The 18930-nt window shown below is 37.0% G+C and overlaps 1 protein-coding gene across 4 annotated transcripts in view; it reads left to right on the forward strand.

Moving 5' to 3' along the window:
• LOC145668318 (uncharacterized) overlaps nucleotides 1-18930 on the forward strand; it is a 147678-nt gene that overhangs the window by 15403 nt on the left and 113345 nt on the right. For all 4 annotated transcript variants that reach the window (XR_014128011.1, XM_081736045.1, XM_081736047.1 and 1 more), the window contains exons 3-4: nucleotides 3400-3528; nucleotides 5171-5337. Coding sequence is in view for 3 of the 4 variants with exons in the window: in XM_081736045.1 (XP_081592171.1) it covers nucleotides 3435-3528; nucleotides 5171-5337 (261 nt within the window). In the remaining variant the exon portion in view is untranslated. The remainder of the gene's footprint in view (nucleotides 1-3399; nucleotides 3529-5170; nucleotides 5338-18930) is intronic.

The following is an 18930-nucleotide window of genomic DNA, read 5'->3' on the forward strand; positions in this document are numbered from 1 at the left end:
ACAAGATTATTGTGTAGAGGGTTAAAGGGGGAGAAGCTACTGAGACGTAGAGGAAGCTAAGTGAATAAGGGTTACCGCACGATAAAAATAAATATTGTTGAAGGTCTCACAGACTGGTATTACGGTTAAGGTGTTAAAAGTGTAAAAAGTGTCTCAACCAGGGTTGGCAAAAACCATTCTTTTTATTGAAAAAACAAACAAACAAAAAAAAGTTTGTTTGGGTTTAAACCAGGTTTTTTTTTTGGTTTAAATAATTTGCTTTAGGGACATTCCATGTGAAATCAACCAATGAAATAGCAAAATCTGAGCTGACGATCTTAGATTTTTGTAAAAATTGGTGCACAGCTTTATTACAGTCGGAGATGAAAAAATCCCAAATATTACCTCTCTTCTCCTGAAAGTGTCCCCATACAGGGTGTTCAAAAATGCCAAAAAACGGCATTTTTTTCAGTTACAGTGATTATTAAGAATTGTCATAAAATGGTTAATATGTGCACTAGAGACGCGGAACAAACACCATTGAAAAGGTTAAAGATTGCTCTACAAGTTATACTATATTGAAAAAACCTGTAAAATAAAAAATAACACTTCAAAAATTGAAATTAAGATTTGAATTTTGAATTTCGCATAGAAATGTCCCTCTGAATTTGTTCAAAATTGTCCAGATTGTAGTCTCATATGTGTACTAAAACACCACAAAGTTGCATTTTGGGCACTCAATGGGATCCGATTCAAAATTCAACATAACCGAGCATTGCACAATATTGACCATGTGAATATATGGGTTCAGATCGATAACCATTTGCCTGGAGCTATTTATCTGCAGCATCAAAGGAATTTATATTCAATTTCATTTGTTTCTTGATGTATTCATTTGAATTTACACAATTATCCACCTTTTGAGTTATTTAGAGAGGTATTACGTTTCCAAACAATACTTAATACAGGTCATTATTCTTGTTAGTCAGTATGGATGTTTCTAAATTTATATTGGCTACATTGATGCATGTTATTTTTATTCCTTTGTTTCAGGATTGCTATTACAGAACATATTATGAAAGGAAGGGGTATATTTTCCTCCCTTTCACAATATTTATATCAATTGTGTTATGAAACACAGTGACACTGCTCACAATCACTTCACACACTTTCAGCACAAACAGTTAGTCAATAAATTCTTTTTCCTATTTCAATTATGCACTTCCACATATCTGTGACAGCAATCCTGAAACAAAGGAATGAAAATAACATGTATCAATGTAGCCAATATAAATTTAGAAACATCCATACTGACTAACAAGAATAATGACTTGTATTGAGTACTGTTCGGAAACGTAATACCTCTCTAAATAACTCGAAAGGTGGATAATTGTGTAAATTCAAATGATAACATCAAGCAACAAGTGAAATTGAATATAAATTCCTTTGATGCTGCAAGTAAATAACTCCAGGCAAATTGTTATCGATCTGAACCCATATATTCACATGGTCAATATCGTTCAATGCTTGGTTTATGTTGAATTTAGATTCTGATCCCATTGAGTGCCCAAAGTGTAACTTTGTGGTGTTTTAGTACACATATGAGACTACAATCTGAACAATTTTGAACAAATTCAGAGGGACATTTCTATGCGAAATTCAAAATTCAAATCTTGATTTGAATTTTTGAAGTGTTATTTTTTATTTTACAGGTTTTTTCAATATAGTACAACTTGTAGAGCTATCTTTAAGCTTTCCAATGGTGTTTGTTTCACGTCTCTAGTATACATATTAACCATTTTATGACAATTTTTAATAATCACTGTAACTGAAAAAATGTATTTTTTTTTTTTGACATTTTTGAACACCCTGTATGGAGACACTTTCATGGGGGGAGAGGTAATATTTGGGATTTTTTCATCTCCCACTGTAATAAAGCTGTACACCAATTTTTACAAAAATCTGAGGTGGTCAAGTCTGATGACTTGTTGATTTGATGTGGAATGTCCCTCTATGTATTTATATCACATATGGACAGAAATAGTTTGTTTCGTCTTGGTGTTATTATACAACAACCAGGTTATTCTGGAAGGGGTCACATAAGCCTAAAGCGGAATCCAAACCCCTTCTCGGCTTACATCCGAGAGAAATTGTCCTCCACTTGAACTCGAAACCGGGACTAATTGGCCACATGGGCAATTTGAAAATACTGCAAGTACAGAAGAACTAATTTAGTCCAAGTTAAAGAAATACAACGACTTAATTTGCATATCAGTAAGAAAAGTGAATAAAGGTACGAATTAATTGAGTCCACTTTGGCTCTGACCCATTTATACATAAATAGATACCAAAGATACTTCTGATTTCAATAAATGCCTCTCGTGGGGTTTGTATGACACCCCCCCCCCAAAAAAAAAAGAACGGCATTTCAATGTATTTTATCAACAATAAACATTATTAAAACGAAACAATATTTAGAATTTTCCTTTGATTGCAATTGCATAACAACAATAACAAACTATAAAAACCTCACGAAAGAAACATTCATAAACTTATGTAAAAAAAAAAAATAAATAAATAAATAAATAAATAAATAAAATAAAATAAAAAAAAGTTGCTTTTGTAGTATAATATTTTTGAGTAATGAATGGGGAATTTAGGTCTGAATATAATACGAATAATATACGGGAGTGAAACGTGATGACCCACAAATGTGTGTTCATTACGATTTTACGAACACTTACACTTTGACGAACATTTTTCGTTTTTTGGTTTGAACCAGTTATTTTTTTATTTTTTTTTTTTTTTAACAGCTGGTTTAATCCAGCCAACTCTGGTCTCAACTAATAATAATAATATTAACAAGTGACGGATTCTTAGATAGTGTTTTGTAACTAGTAGCTTGTTGTAAGTTACAAGAGTAATGTTATAAACGCAGCTTTTCATTAACTGAACTTTACGTAGCTTTTTTTTCTTTCTTTTAGATTTATTTATAGGATCCAAAAATTCTTCCCACCTTCTTATAAAGGACACGCTTCCTTTTTTTTAACAGCTATTATGTGTCCTGGAAACCTTAATATGCCATACTGTTATATTCCTAGTATTATTTTAGCAAGCAGTCCGTCTGCTTTCGGCAGCTAGACGTTAATGAAGAGTTTGAGATTCACATATACTTTTATATCTTATTCAGCTTTGCCATTTTTTCACGGAAAATACTGAAATCAGCAACAACGTGTCTAATTTAGGCAAGTGTTAGTTAATCTTAACAGTATGTATTAGATTGAATTTCATTTCGTACAGTGTAATTAAGCACAGTTTACAAGCTTAATAATGCAGTTAATCGTTTGTGTATGATAAAAAGTGTTACATTTTCGTTCCTTTGTTTCTTTTGACTTCCATTTACAATTTATTCTTGTGCAGATGCTGGTGAGCTGGTGTAAGTAATCTATTATACAATGGACCGTCGTGGTGGAAAGCGAAGAGATTCAGGAAATCGGAAATTACAGCCACAAGAAATTGAAGAAGAATTGTTAAATAGGGAACTGGAAGGTATGTTTTCGATTAAATAATTTAGTAGTTTCTTTATTAAGTGATCAGAGGTACTTAATTGAGAACAGACTTCTTTTAGCTTTTCTTTTAAATTTATTTATACTATCTAGAAGTAAGTATCCATCTTCCTATTCGTAAGAGCTATTTCGTGGAAAATATATCCTTTATTTTCAAATAAGTGCTTAGCTTCATTTTCGAATTACCACCGAAGTACAGTATAATATTACACCGACGGAATGCAGGACACTCTTGGCGATGCAATGGAAGAGCATTGTTTTCCATCTGTAGACAATGTATCCACCACATTGGTCATGAATTACTGTGATTACCTGCCCGAAATCCTACAGAAACTCAACAGCGACACTCAGACTGACCTTGGAGAATGACTGCATCCATGTGAGTTACTATCCCATTTTACCTAGTCAATCATGGTCCACTCGAGAACCTATTCCAAGCCACCGTTTTGCAGCTTTGTTCAGATACCCCAAAAATTCCTGAACTGTATCTTGTCTAAATCCAAAACTTCCCAGTCATTTACGACCTATTGTTTCCATTATTGGTTGTTCTTCTTTTTCATCGGTTACCATCTCCAGTCTCTTGGGAGCAGCTCAAAATTTAACGTTTTCACGCTGGTCTTGAAAATCCATTCTTCCTAGCATTGTAACTAAGAACAAAAGAACTTATCTGCGCTCGCTTCTATTTTGCCGATCACGGGAAGAACGATTATGCTTAGGGGAGTGGGAGCTGGTACATTGCATTTTAGTTACCGTTACTTCAACTGCTGTGTGCACAGTATCCTAATTTATGGATTTTACCTTCATATTTTCCATTTCCATTTCAAGGTTTTAGTCTGAACTATATATATTAGTAACTTAAAGTCTAAAATACTCGTATCTTATATAAGAAATTAGCTGTTTTTCATTGTTGAATGTTTCACATAGATTGCAGGTGATGAATCGGATGCTATTCTTTGATTTTTTTTTTTTTTTCTAATTAAAAATACTACTTTGGGGGCTCGTGTATGGTGGATCCATTTTATGTTTAATATCACTTTCCGTTAAACATTTTCGAAGTGATCATTATAAATGCTAATTGTAATTATTTTGAATCGCTTATGTCGTTCACAAAGTTTTCAGTAACAGTGACTATGATGTGGTTTGTTCAGTTAAAGAATGACGTCGGAATCCGTTTACATCTGATTAAGACTTGTTTGTTGGTCGATATTTTATGTATAGAAAAGTATTTTATGAGTATGAAAATATGAGAAACGTGAATCGAAATCAAAGGTGATACATGACAGAACTTAAACTTTGTTGTATTGGATAAGATTTTCACATGAAATTCTCTAGTCAATTAAAAATTGTCAGAATCAAAAAATTCTGTCACTCATTTCTCCGCTTCAGGGATCAGATTTGGTGAGTTTCCTCACTTTCGATTATTATTCTTATCCTAGTAATGAACCATGAGTGCCAGAGATAGGATATAAAAAATTGCTACTTCTCTTATGGTCATCATGCTTCACAATATTTTTCCTACCTGTCTCTTTGGTTTAGTGCGAGAAGAAACTAACACGAAAGCATATACGTCCCTGCTGGAAAATGCAATATGTCAGTCAGTATTATATTAATGTTTTACTCAACAGAGCATGGAATGTTGGAAGAAGGAATGACATTAGAAGACAAAAAGAGTTTGTTAGCTGTTATTAAAGAGTCCGAGGATACGGCGCAGCTGGAAGAGAAAAATAGAGCAAAGCGTCAGAAGCATGAGCAAGGTTCATCGGATGAAGTCGAAGATGTTTCACCAGTTGCGGTAAGTTTTAAGTAATATATCGCAATTACAAATCTGTCATGCAGCACAAAGTTTTTTTTTGTAGAATAAGCACCGAATTACGATTCCAGATAATGTAACCTAGACCACATGGCTTACTGGTTAAGTGCTACTACTTGTTGATATTTTAGTCTGTTTTGAATTGCATAACTTTCAGTGTAATAAGAATAAAAAGTAGAAATGTTGTGATAGGAAATAGGAAGTTGCAAACACATTATGTGATTCTTATGGACGAAAATTTTGTATTTCAGTGAAATTGACATTAAAATGGAGGTAAGTTTTTTTTTTTTTTTTTTTTAAAGAGTTAATGAAGCGTGTGATTACCTATTCATGTCTTCTGATGTGAGTTACTATAGGCCTGTACTACGTTGTCTTTTTGTTAGTGAACTTTTATTTCTGAGGAACGACTTCATCGGTTTTGAGAATGTCGAGGTGGCATGGGGATAATTGATAGCGTACGTAGATGATCTGTAAAATTTACTTGAAACCGTTCAATAAACACACGCTAATTATTTGCTGAGGAAAACCGTTATATTTTCATTAAAAATAAATATGTGTTACAGTTTCACCAACTAACTTTTTGGCTTCATCTGACAGAAGATAGTGTCTGATGAACCAAAAAGTTAGTTGGTGAAACTGTAACACGTATTTAATTTTTAATGAAAATATAACGGTTTTCCTCAGCAAATAATTAGTGTGTATTTAATTATATACAAAGCAAAGCTTCTACTTATGAAAAAAAACCGTTCAAGGCCAAAAGCCGAAACTAATAAATGCCTAAAAATATGTAAAAGTGATATGACCCCAGAAAAATAATCAAATTACCATGCCAATGTTCTGAGACAGACAGCCTAAAGTGGCTAGTTTTGAGGAGTTGCACTTAGTGGAAGCTTACGGACAGCAAAATTTTGTAGTCATAACTTTATTTATATCATAAAGCTGAAAATATAAAATTTTTAAAATCCGTGACACAATGCATCAGTCTCGAGTAACAGTATAGCTGGGCCCTAATTAAATTAAATTAAATCTTGTAGTTTAACGTCTCACGGTTATGCTCTTTAGGCGAAGGGAGACGATGATTAAAATAGGGAATGATGAAGTATTGTGGAATGAGAAAGTGGAAGGAAACGGGAGTACCGAGAAAACCCACGAACGTGATGTAGTTAACCACAAACTTATTTGGCCGGGGATCGAACCAGGGACCCCACGCACCAGAGGTAAGTGCTTTACCACTGAGCCATCGTGGCCGCCTGGGCCCTAAGTAACGTAGGATCATGGTCCATATGCCATTCCCGTCAGAAATAAAGTTCAAGAATATGCCACTCAAAGAATTGAGGGTTGCATCACTTCCCGGGAGAAATTCTGGGTATTTTTTCAAAATGTTTTAAAATTATAAGACATTTTTCGGACTTTCTTTTTTGAACATGTTCCTAATTAACTTAGAGTCAGTTTTATACGCCATTGTCTTTACCATGAAGCAGGCTTTCCTATGTTATCACATACGTATATCCTGAAAGAATAGTGTAGTAGGAAATGCGAAAGTTTTAAATTTGGCTCTAAAACATGACTTTTATCACACATGGCACCCAATCAAGCCTACTAAGAACATGAAATATTCCACAGCTATTACTGTTTGGCGTACTTCATCCCCAGAAAGATATAACGTGAGAATATGCAATTATGTGAATATCACCTGTGCTTTTGATATTATTTTTTCCTCAGAAGCTGTATCGGTCGTTGATGAAATTGATGACTTGCTGAGATTATTTTCCCAACTTGTTAAGCTAATTTGAGATAATTATAATAATGTTGTATTTTTCATCTTGAATTCCCCTGTTTAGCCCCAAGAACCAAATCAAGGGACTTTATTATTATTATTATTATTATTATTATTATTATTCCGGATAATTTCGAGAAACTTCCTCGAATATCTCATGTATTATTTGCGCCTCACTATTGGTAAGTATCTAGACCTGCATCTTTCGAAAGCTTGGTCTGGGGTAAGTATAGCTTCCTAAATGAAATGAATGTCTTGAGAAACAAAAATAAGTCCCAGATTTTAGAAAGGATAACTACCTATCCCAAGACATCCCTGTCCATCACAAAACTGTACCGTCGATGAAATCAGTTCTCAGGAAAAAAGCTTCATATCAAAAACTTATTCAAGTATAAACGAAGGAGAGGGACTAAATTTATGTATTGAAAGTTATTTAATAAAAGTGAACGAATTATCTACGGATAATTTTACTGATAATTGTATTAATAAATTGCGTAGTATTAAGCAGTGTTGCCAATTGAAAGTTATATATCAATTATGGTTCGTACTAGAAGAAATCGCGAACTAAATGTTGTGAAATGTCAGTGAATTGTTGTTCTGAGCAGAAGGAAGACTCCGTACTTACCTGTGAAGGTTGTAATACTGGTTGGCATGTCAGTTGCACCAACATTAGTAAAGAGGATTACGCATCCGGGAAAACACATAGGTTGTGTGAGAATTGCAAAATCAAAGGAGTAAGCATGATTGACATAACTAAACAGGTATCTGTAGTCAGTGATGTAGATTCTTCTAATGCTAGGAGTTAAGGAGCGAATGATACGCAAAGTGACTTAGTTGTATATAGTAATTTCTCCAACAAATCAGCGAAAAATGTTCAATAAACAGTAGAACAGTAGAACCAGAACCAGTAGAACAGAATATATTCTTTGAGCAAATCAGAGCTATTCTCGAAGAAATGAAAAGTGCAAAATCGGACATAACTAATTTAGAGACAAAAATGAATAATGTAGAAACGAAGATCAATAACGTACATACAAAAGTCAATAATATAGAGACAAAAGTTGGTAGTGTACAAACTGAAATGGAGATAGGTATTAGGGATGTTGTTACGACCCTGTTTGCGCAAGTCGTACCATTGAAATAAATAACTATTAATAAATATACGTATTATTGATTTTAGTTTTGTTTACCCCCTGAGCACTAATTATTAAAGTACGTAACATATGTACAAGGTTCGTGTTGAGAATATTTCTTGTGATCCTGGTTAACAGACAGTTTCCCCCTCCTACTCGAATTCAAGTAGTATTGCTAGTTCATACATTAAAAAATACAGCTGTAGCTGCGTGATAGTCTTATTCCAATATCTATGTTTATTGCCACGATTACAGCAACAACTATCATTCACATAAATTGTTATGCATCCAAAGCAAATGTCTCCTACTACGTACAATCTTTGATATTAAACTTTAGAATTTCACAAACTAGTAAACTTTGGTGTCACACACTTAAATCAAGTTTTATTCAATGGGTTGCGGGGATTACTGATGCATGTGGAATTGCTTTCTGCTTTCCAGATGCTTTTCCCTGAAGGAGGAAAAATACTCAATAACATAATGCTCAGCTGTGAAGCAGAGAGTCTTTCTTTGAGGAAGATCCCACGGAACCTGTTCGTTTATCCTTTTTGTACGTGTTTACTTCAGATCGAGCGAAGTTTCAGCATTAAACAGACAATTAACAAAAAAATAGGGGAACCAATTTTTCTTATCTATGACAATGGTCACACGAAGGCCTGCAGCTATAAGTGCCTTTTCGAAGGAGTATTCCGAACGACATGCTTGCCATTTCAGTGTGTGGTTACCATATCAAAATTATCGAATGTCAAGACATTTTTGAGTAAAAGCATGACTTTTCAGTGAATAATAATAATTTTTGAAAAGTTATTTTTTTTTACTTTAAAATTCTGTACATACTGTTGAAGCTATCTCGTTTTAAACGAAAAAAAAAAAAAAAAAAAAAACAACCTTCTTCAGTCTTTGTCTTGGCTCTCTCCGGTTCTAAAACAGAGCGGTGCCAAGTATCAGGTTAATTTTAATACATTAAGGCCTTATATTAGATGGCCACTTCAGTATGCTATTCACGTCGGTTTCTCTGTTCAGTTATTTTGTTGTGGAAATAAAAGTGAACACACTCTTCATTTTTACTATGGGTAAGATATCCTACTGAGCGCAGTATTATGAACTTTCAAGACAGAATATATATATATATATTGATCACCAGTTGAATTAGAGACAGCAGGACAGTTGCAGAAAGCCAGGGTTTGCCCAGCCCGAAAAAAAAACACCGTTTTTTTTTTCGGTTTGGACCCACCTGAAAAAACCCACTTTAAAACCCATCTGGGTTTTTGAGCTTTTTAGTAGTATATTAACGGTACAACTAAGGTGATCACATTGAAAGTGACTTTTATCAGATTTTGGACTTCCCTTGGGCGAATTACTAGCTTTCATGAACATTCAATGTTAGACCTTTATAAAGTTCTGAATGCACTAAATGAATAAAAAAGTTTGCCTTAGCTTGAGATAATTATAGAACAAATTAATGTATGGATTGTGTTTATAGCCTATTTGAAGTAAAATATTATTTTAAAAAATACTTTCCGTGAATAGTGTTCTCGGCGACGCCGTGGGACGTTAGCCGTCATACATTTGACGAATTTAAGACCATAGGTGCCTGTACTACCAGCAAATATGTAAATACACTAGTAAAGTAGTATTATTTCATATATTAGATGGTAACACAAGTAAAATTTGGTTTTCCAACAACAACAGTTTAGTTCAATCATTAGTTGCTACTCTTAAATAAGCATTCTGGAGAATCAACACCAGCAACAGCGTAAACATTCTTGTCAAATTTAAGAAGCTTAACGCTCGGAGTTCCGAAGACTATGTAACCCTACTATTTCAGGTGCTGAATTTAAACTTCCGTACTAGTGGAAATGTCGATGTGCAGTAAAGAAAGTTGCATTATCGGGGAAAACCCGTTATGAGAGAAGTGCTCGGGAAATTCCCGCAATTGAATGCACAAAGCATTGGAAGTGAATTCTTCAACAATAAAACTATTTATTTTAAGTTGGAAGATATTTAATTTCATTTAAGACATTTACCTTATAAAGTATGAATTATTTCTAGTTAATTGTTTTAAAATCATTTTCGAGAAAGAACCATCTTGTTAGTGCTAGGGAACTTCCCGTAATTGAACGCGCAAAGTATCGGAAGTGAACTTCAACAATAAAACCATTTACTTTACGATGGAAAATACCTGCCATATAAGATATTTTGAAACATTTATTTTATACTACGTGAAATATATCTTTGTTTTAAATTAATATATTTGGTATTCATACTGTATTTTGCGAACGTTACTGAGGCTCCTGGAATGATTCGATCTACATTTGTTCGTTTGTCTGCCACTACCACACACATTACAGGGTACAACTTTTGGTCTTTTAAGTTTAAATTTTCAGGGTATTAGCAGAAGATACATTAAATTTCCTGCATAGATTTTGGCGGCATACCAACGTAAAATTTCAAAAAGACGGCATTTTTTTTTTTTTTTTTTTCAAAAAGTGAGTATCCACGTTACAAAGCGCGATTTTCGGTCTTTTAAAAACACATTTTCAGAGAGAAGCACGAGACACTAAATTAGCTGTATATGTATATTGGCGGTGATCCAACGTAAAATTTCAAAATGGCGACCATTTTTTCAACTAGCGTGTATCCACGCTACAGGGTGCAATTTTCGGACTTTTAAGTTGAAATTTTGAGGGTAGAAGCAAGAGACATTCTAAATTTGCTGTATAGATTTTCTCGGTGATTCAATATAAAATTTCAAAATAGCGGCCATTTTTTCAAAACAGTAGTGAACAGAGAATTGTTGCAACTTGCTACAATGACAATCTTAAAATATAAAATCACATTTTAACACTTTTACTAAATATTGAAATATTTCGAAAAAAAAACAATTAAACCCGAAAATACTCGAAAAAACCCATATGGGCCCAGGTGAGTTGATTTTTTTTTTTTCAAAAATACCCGGATTTTTTCAAACCCTGCAGAAAACTCCCTGCAGCCGTCTCAGTGCAGTGTGTGATACACAAGACGAGGACCTGAGTGCATTTGACCATGGTTAAGTCGTAGGGGCCAGACGACTGGGTGACTCGATTTCGGAAGTGGCTGCGGCACTCGGATTTTCAAAAGCAACTGTGTCAAGGGTGTATCTTGAGTATCTGGCTTCCGGTAAAACCAACCCGTATGGGCAAACTGCCGCGATCAGGGGCGTGTTGACGACAGGGGTAGTCGCAGGCTGATTTGCATCCTAACAGCCGATAGACGGGCCACAGTGCGTCAGATCACGGAGAGGTTCAACGCAGAACAACAGCGCCGTGTTAGCAACCACACAATCTACAACCACCTACTCGCTTTAGGGTACAGAAGTAATCTGCCCACGGGAATACCCCTTCTAACCGGACAGCACAGGAAACAAAGTCTAGCATGCTCAGAGGAACATTGCCACTGGACCGTGGAAATGTGGGAAAAGGTTGCCTGGATAAATGAATCACGTTTCACATTGGTACATGCCGATCAACGGGTACATGCCGATCAACACGAGGGTAGTGGATAAATTGTGCCAGCAGGGAATTGTGCAGGCCGGTGGTGGTGGTTACATGGACTGAAATGGGTCCTGTAACGCGTGTGACACGGTCCTTCGTAGATGAACGCTACCGCAATCTTCTGGATGACCATGTCGTGTCATTTGCTCAGCTGCAACGTCTGGATGGTGACATCTTTCAGCAGGACAGTGCACCGGCCCACCACTCTAGGATGACAGCAGACTGGTTTGATGAGCACTCCTCTGATCTAGCAACACTTTCCTGGTCATCACGGTCATCGGACCTCAGTCTGATCGAACACATCTGGGACGCCTTCGAGCTGTGGGTTCTGTGGGAGACTTTGTAGCAGATATGGATTGAGATGCCACGACGAAACTTTAGGTACTTCGTGTAGTCCATGCGTCACTAGAGCGAATGGTGTTGCTACACGGTATTAGAGAGGTCTCTAATTCAACTAGTGATCTATGGGCCGCGGTGGCTCAGTGGTAGAGCGTTCACCTCTGGTGCATGGGGTCCTTGGTTCGATCCCAGCTCACGCCAAGTGAACTTTGTGGTGGGCAAACACTATGTGCGTGGGTTTTCTCGAGGTTCTCCCGTTTCCTCCCACTTTCTTCATTCCACCATTTCATTCATTTCTCATCATCATCGTCTCCTTTAGCTTAGCCTGCATAACCGTAGGACATGAAACTTAAAGATTTCATTTTAATTGGTGATCAGTGTGTGTATATATATTGTATGTTGAAGTATGTAATAAATTCTGTCGTTTCATTCAATACACTGTAAAACCTGCTGTAACTTTGTTTAAACAAACAAGTTCTCTTTGTAAAGGAGAAAGGTTAACACGTACTACCAATACACGTGATCCCTGGTCAGTCCTTGATGAAGGACACAGCCTTAGAAAGAAATTGCAGTACCTCAGGTCACGTTGGGATATTAAATTCACTATTTTTATATTTTCGGTGTTGGGTGAACTAGTGATGATTTCAAGGGGTGCCTGGGGAGGAAATTCTATCACTCCACTCCAAACGCTACGAAATTTTTCTAGGTGCATATCTCCGACCATGTTCAACGTGTATCAGTATTTTCTCATGCTATTTTCACCCCACTTCCCGTATAGAATGGTGGTGAAATCTATCGTAACGAGCATTAAGCCAGCCAGAATGGGCAAAATTATAGTTTTTATGAAAAGTGTTTTTAATATTAAGAAAGTCTCATTTCATCAGAAGGGGAACCATATCCGGCGAACAGTGTTATTTTAGAAGAGACTGAGTTATTCTAGGAATAAACGAGGCTAAAATCAACACAATTCATGGATGTTCCACTAACCGAGAAATTTCTCTGATGAAAAGCGTAAACAGAACATAGTAAGTGCGGAAATATGAACGCATAAAAACTAGGGTTTAGAAAGTTTACTTGATCAGTTAGACCAGGACGATAGGTTGCTCCATCCATGTTGCAGTTGATGTCCGAGGAGTTCGAGCAGCGCAGGAGTTCTACCCATTACATGAGCCTGCAGTCCATGGGATCGATAGTCTGCTAGACCTTCGAGTCCACGACGCAGTCAGCGACTCCCAAGAAGGACGATGAGCTGTTGATATCTGACTCCAGTCCCAGAAGAGTAGTGTCCCAATAACGGCAACGACTAGCCGCGAACCCAGGACACTTGAATCTGGAACCAATCAACAATCTGCACTTCATCGACGATACGAATGAGTGACAGCGTAAGAAATGAGAAGACGCTCTTCCAAGAATTCGATCCCAGCAACTCAACTTGCAACACAAAGTTAAATAAGTTAATTAGTGCTTCGTTAATGTGAGATTAAGTAATGGTTCCTGTCTAGTTTCGAAGCCTGCGGTCTGCTGGATCATTCATGTGAGTAAGTAAACTACAGATTCAGGTTCTCTAAAATTCATATTTGAGGAAAAGGGAAGTTAAGAACTCTGTTAAATTTCCGCACACATAGCCTTACATTGGCATATATAATCAAATTACTTTTAATCAATTTCGATCTAATTCTGAATTTAGCCTTCATCTATCAGAACTTAAATCCCATCAATTTTGCCTGACCCTTCAGGTTAACGAGCAGATGGTTTAATTAGTTAACTTTATTATTAATTTTAAAATTCTCCGATCTCCCAATTTCAGTATCTCTTCAATTCATCATCATCCCTTTTTGTAATAAGACCTATAAAATCCAATTTCTTATCTTTCATTCCTATATAAATGAAAACAAGGCGAAATTTTGATGCGCCGTTTTTGGGTATTAAAATAAAAGTATTAAAGAGATAATTTCTCCCAAGTAATAGATAGATACTAATTGTACTGCTACAAGGTTTCTACTGGTCAGGGAAGTGTGGAAAAACTCAGAGAAAATGGTGCAGGTCAGAAAAGCTCAGGAAAAAAGACTGAAAATCAGGAAAGTCAGGAAAATTTTATAAAATATTTTTTTTAACAGTAATTGTACACCAATTTCAGCTTAGCTAACCGTTGTATGGAACGTTGCTCAGATTTTTATGGGAGGTAAGTAGGATGTACGTATGAGCAATTGATTACTATTTGTCTCAATAGAATAAATGTTATCATACATAAATATTCACCGGGAAAGTCAGGGAAAGAGATTTCTCCACTAGGGACCTTGTACTTTTAAGAGATATATTATAACTACATACTATATAACTTATATTTTATCACAGCGTCTTGTTAGAGGTCTGTTATACTATGATTTCGTAATACTGCTGACGAGGGTGTGTCTGCACAGTCGCGCAAGTGTAGCGTGCACAGCTACATAGTAGAATCTTTCCAGTTGTAGTTATATAATCGTGCGATGATCATGATAAATGATGTGCCATTGTTGCAGATTTCTGCTATATTTGATATAAATACCAAAAATTTTTACTAACATTACGATTTAGGGGGAATACAGGGTGTTCCAAAAGTAATGGTGAAAAATGAAATCACAAATTCCTGACACCAAAACAAGAAAAAAATATGACATAATCCAAAAATGGACATGGGCAGAGCTAGACGGCTTCGTAAATGAAATGAAATGAAATCTTTGAATTTTACGTCCCACGGTTATGTCGGTTAGGCTAAAAGAGACGGTGATGAGAAATGCATGAAATGGTGGAATGAAGAAAGTGGGAGGAAACGGGAGAACCCCGAGGAAACCCACGAGCACGGTGTTTGTCCACACGGCGCGAGATAGGATCGAACCAGGGACCTCAAGCACCGGAGGTGAACGCTCTACTACTGAGCAACCGCGCCCCCTAGACAGCTTCGAATGTAGGGGGAAAAGAACTTCACACCTGCCTACCGGGATAATGATAGGAGCTAGGAAGACAGGTCAGAAATACATAAAAAATCATGTCTGCTTGACCTGTTAAACACATGTCCAAATGTTTGACATAAATGTGTAAGGGATTCCCCATATATCGTTTGAGGATTCTCGGAATGACTCCTGCACGGGTAATACCACGGAGCACTGAAGATGACAAAATATAGTACGAAGTTGCGATCCATGGATGACCAAAAAATGACGATCATAGCAAAGCGCGCCTGGGATGGTTGTACTAACGTCAGGGACAGTGTGGGTACTATAGGATATTATCCAGGGGGGATGAAGTGTTCATCCGAGAAAATTAACATGGGAAAATTCAAAAATTACTGAAAACATCCAGTTCTACAGAGGGGGATATCCAGGGAGGGGATGAAGTGTACATCCAAGAAAATTAACATGGGAAAATTCAAAACTTACTAAAAACATCCAGTTCTACAGAGGGGATTTCCCTCTCATCCTCCCTGGCAATTCGCACACTGTTCAGGGGCAATGGAAAGTGGTATACTTACAGAGATAACTAGAGTGGCTGTAGTTGAATCGGGAAGAGTCAAGAGGTGTTGGCAGAGGCAAAAATTTAATACCCATCACCTCGCGAGTATTGTGAGAAATAAGGAAGAAACAGAAAGAGTAAAGACAAAATAGAAAAAAAAGAAAGACAAAGAAGGAATAAAGGAAGGCAAAAGGAAGAAACAAAGAAAAAGAGAAGAGATGAAAGAACGACAAAAAGAAGAAAGGAAAGAAAAAAGACAATACATAACAGATACGAGAAAATACGAAATGATGATGTACTTGACAAAACTCTTCTTGTGCTTTCATAATACATACATATGGCCCACGTACCAGTAGCGTTGCCTCTCCCAAGTTTACTTTAAGGAACGTACAGAATAAAAGTTAAATTTCACTACCCTCCTTAGCTGTACAAGAGAGAATCTTTTTTCTAATCAGTGTGTTTGTCAGTGGTAGGTAGTGTTGAGTGTCTGTTCCAAATTTGAGTTTGCTGCCACAAAAGATGAGATAGAACACATCACTTCTTAGAGTGCTGGACGTCCAGATAACTTGTTATGTAGTAGTTGAGTGTTCTGTGTTTTAGGGGGGAAATGACGCACCGTTACAGTAACGAATATGCAAACATGCATTTTCTAATTTAATTTTATTTTATGGAAGAGCAAATGGAAATGCACTGGAAGCAGCACGTATGTACCGCATTCCCCAAACGAATACATCCAGAGTAGGACATTCACGAGGATTCATCAACGCCTGCGGGAACATGGAAGCTTTGGATTTGGAGAACGAACAGTATGCCAAACGTCATAACATCCGACGTAGAGGAAAGTGCTACAACGCGTGGAAGCGTCACCGGGAAGTGCAACTAGGAAAATAACGCTACAGGAACATGCTGTATCCAAGAGTACTGTGTGGCTCATCTTACATCGCAATTTATTACATTCATGTCACTTTCAACGTGTACAAGGACTTAGTGCAGCAGATTTTGCCCGAAGAGTTGCCTTTTGTGAATGAATAAGAAACCAGCTTGTAGTGCATTCGCAGTTTGTGATGAATATTTTATCAAATAAAGTCGGGTTCATCCACGACAGTCTATCCACAATACACACATTTGGTGTGACGAGAATCCCCATGCAGTGCATGAATCGCGATACCAGCAACGGTTCTCAGTGAAGGTATGGCTGGGGACAATAGATTACGTAGTGGGACCAAACATGCTACCAAGAAACTTCAATGGGTCGGGATATCTTGATTTTCTTCAGCATGATCTGCTGTATCTTCTCGAGAATATTTCTTTTCAGTAGCGGAAACCTACCCGGTGATCCACTATTATGCCCCTATTTTTATTTTACTGCTATTTTATCACGAACGATGTAATATAAATAGTTCTACCGTTATATTATGCTCTATTCTATGCCATTGCGTATCATTACGTTGCGTTATTGTTGTTTGTTGCTGGTCTAACCAGTAATTAAGTGAAGATGGCGCAGAGACTAAATGTTGCTGACCGTGCTCGAATTGCAGCGAAGATGGAAGCATGGCAGTCGCCTGTAATGGTGCAAAGATGATGGAGACGGGAGAAGGGGAAACACGCTACTCTAGACGTGAAAACAATAAAGAGACTGCATACAAATTTGTTGCGTATGGGTTCGGTTACTCACCAAAATGGTTCTGAGCTCCCAAAGAGAGTTGTCACTTAAGAGGCTAAAGCCAACGCTACTGCGGCGTTTGCGCAAAGTCCCACGAAGTCCCTGAGACAATATCATAGGGAATCTGGTTTCTCATGTGGTTCGGTCCAACGGCTAATGAAGGAGATAGACTGGAGACCATAAAAACCACATTTTGCCCACGTATTGTCACCGGAAGACTGTGATGTTAGGATGGAGTTTGCTGAATCCACATTACAATGGACGGAAGAAGAACCAGATATCTTGAGAACATTCAGTGGTCAGACAAAGCACTGTTCTATGTGGGTTGGTTTATAAATCGCCATAACTGCCATTACTGAGCCCGTAGTAACAACAGTTTTGGAGCTATAATTGAAAAATTGCAGTCACGTCTTTCGCTGACTGTGGTGTGGTATTGTTGATGACACTCTTATCAATCCTTACATTCTTCGTGAAACAATGAATGCGAAATGGCATATACATATGCTACAAACGTTTGTTTATCCCATTGTTTCAACCTGGGACGAGGTGGACAATTTGTACTTTATGCATGATGGGGAACCTCCCCATTTTGCATTGACTTCGCTAGAATGGCTTGACAATGCTTTTGCAGGTGGCGTTATTGGACGTCGCTGAAATGTTGAGTGGCTACCGAGAAGTCCAGACTTGACCTCATTGGATTTTTTTCCTCTAGGGGTATTTAAAAGAGAAAGTGTATGCCAGAAAACTGCGTGACTTGGACACTTTGAAAGCAGTCATTAATTAAGAGTGTGCGCGGGTACGAAATGACATGTTGCAACAATCTGTGAGGAACGTTGGGCCCCGACTGCAACGGTGTACTACTAAAGCTGGTGCCTACGTTGAATGAAATAGCAGGATCCATAGTACATAATAGAATTGGCAGCAAACATTTAACGTTTGTTAATGACAGAATAATAGTGAAATGAAAATACGGATATAATTGTAGATTACCCTGTATGTAGTTCATGTATGATGGAGCACCAGCTCACTTTGCTGTATCTGTCAGACGGTATCTTATGCGTTGCTATGGACAACAATGGATACGCCGCAGCGGCCATGTAGCTTGGCCTCCCAGATTCCCAGATTTGAATCCTTTGGATTTTTGTGTCTTGGGAAACCTTAAAAACGTTTACTGCTCTCCTATTGACATACTTGCCGACTTAGAAAACCACATTGAAGATGCATGTAAACAGTTACTTAACACACTGGGAGTCATGGAACGCATTCGAAACTCATTGCAGTGATGATTAGCACGTTGCATTGATATGAGAGGACAGCATTTTGAACATCTTCTGTAGGTACGTTTATTGTTAGCACACATGACCTAGTAGTTTTTAGTGCTACTCTGTGTAAGATACTACATTACAAATACAATACATCGTTGTATATTCTGCGTGTTATTTCATTACATTACACGCTTAGTTACACTTGTTTTTCTATGTACCCTCTCTGCAAGTTTCTATCTTGTATACCGCTTTCCATTGCCCTTTGAGATTATGCAACCATGTTCAGTGATTTTTCCCCCCATAGTACATGTTCGTGCGATCGTGCCATGGATAACATCTTCTTTCTGTATGGTTTCCATCTTTACTGTACCGTTTC

This window comes from Thermobia domestica, chromosome 13 (assembly GCF_964235325.1).
Source record: "Thermobia domestica chromosome 13, izTheDome1.hap1.1, whole genome shotgun sequence".
Taxonomy (NCBI): Eukaryota; Metazoa; Arthropoda; class Insecta; order Zygentoma; family Lepismatidae; genus Thermobia; species Thermobia domestica.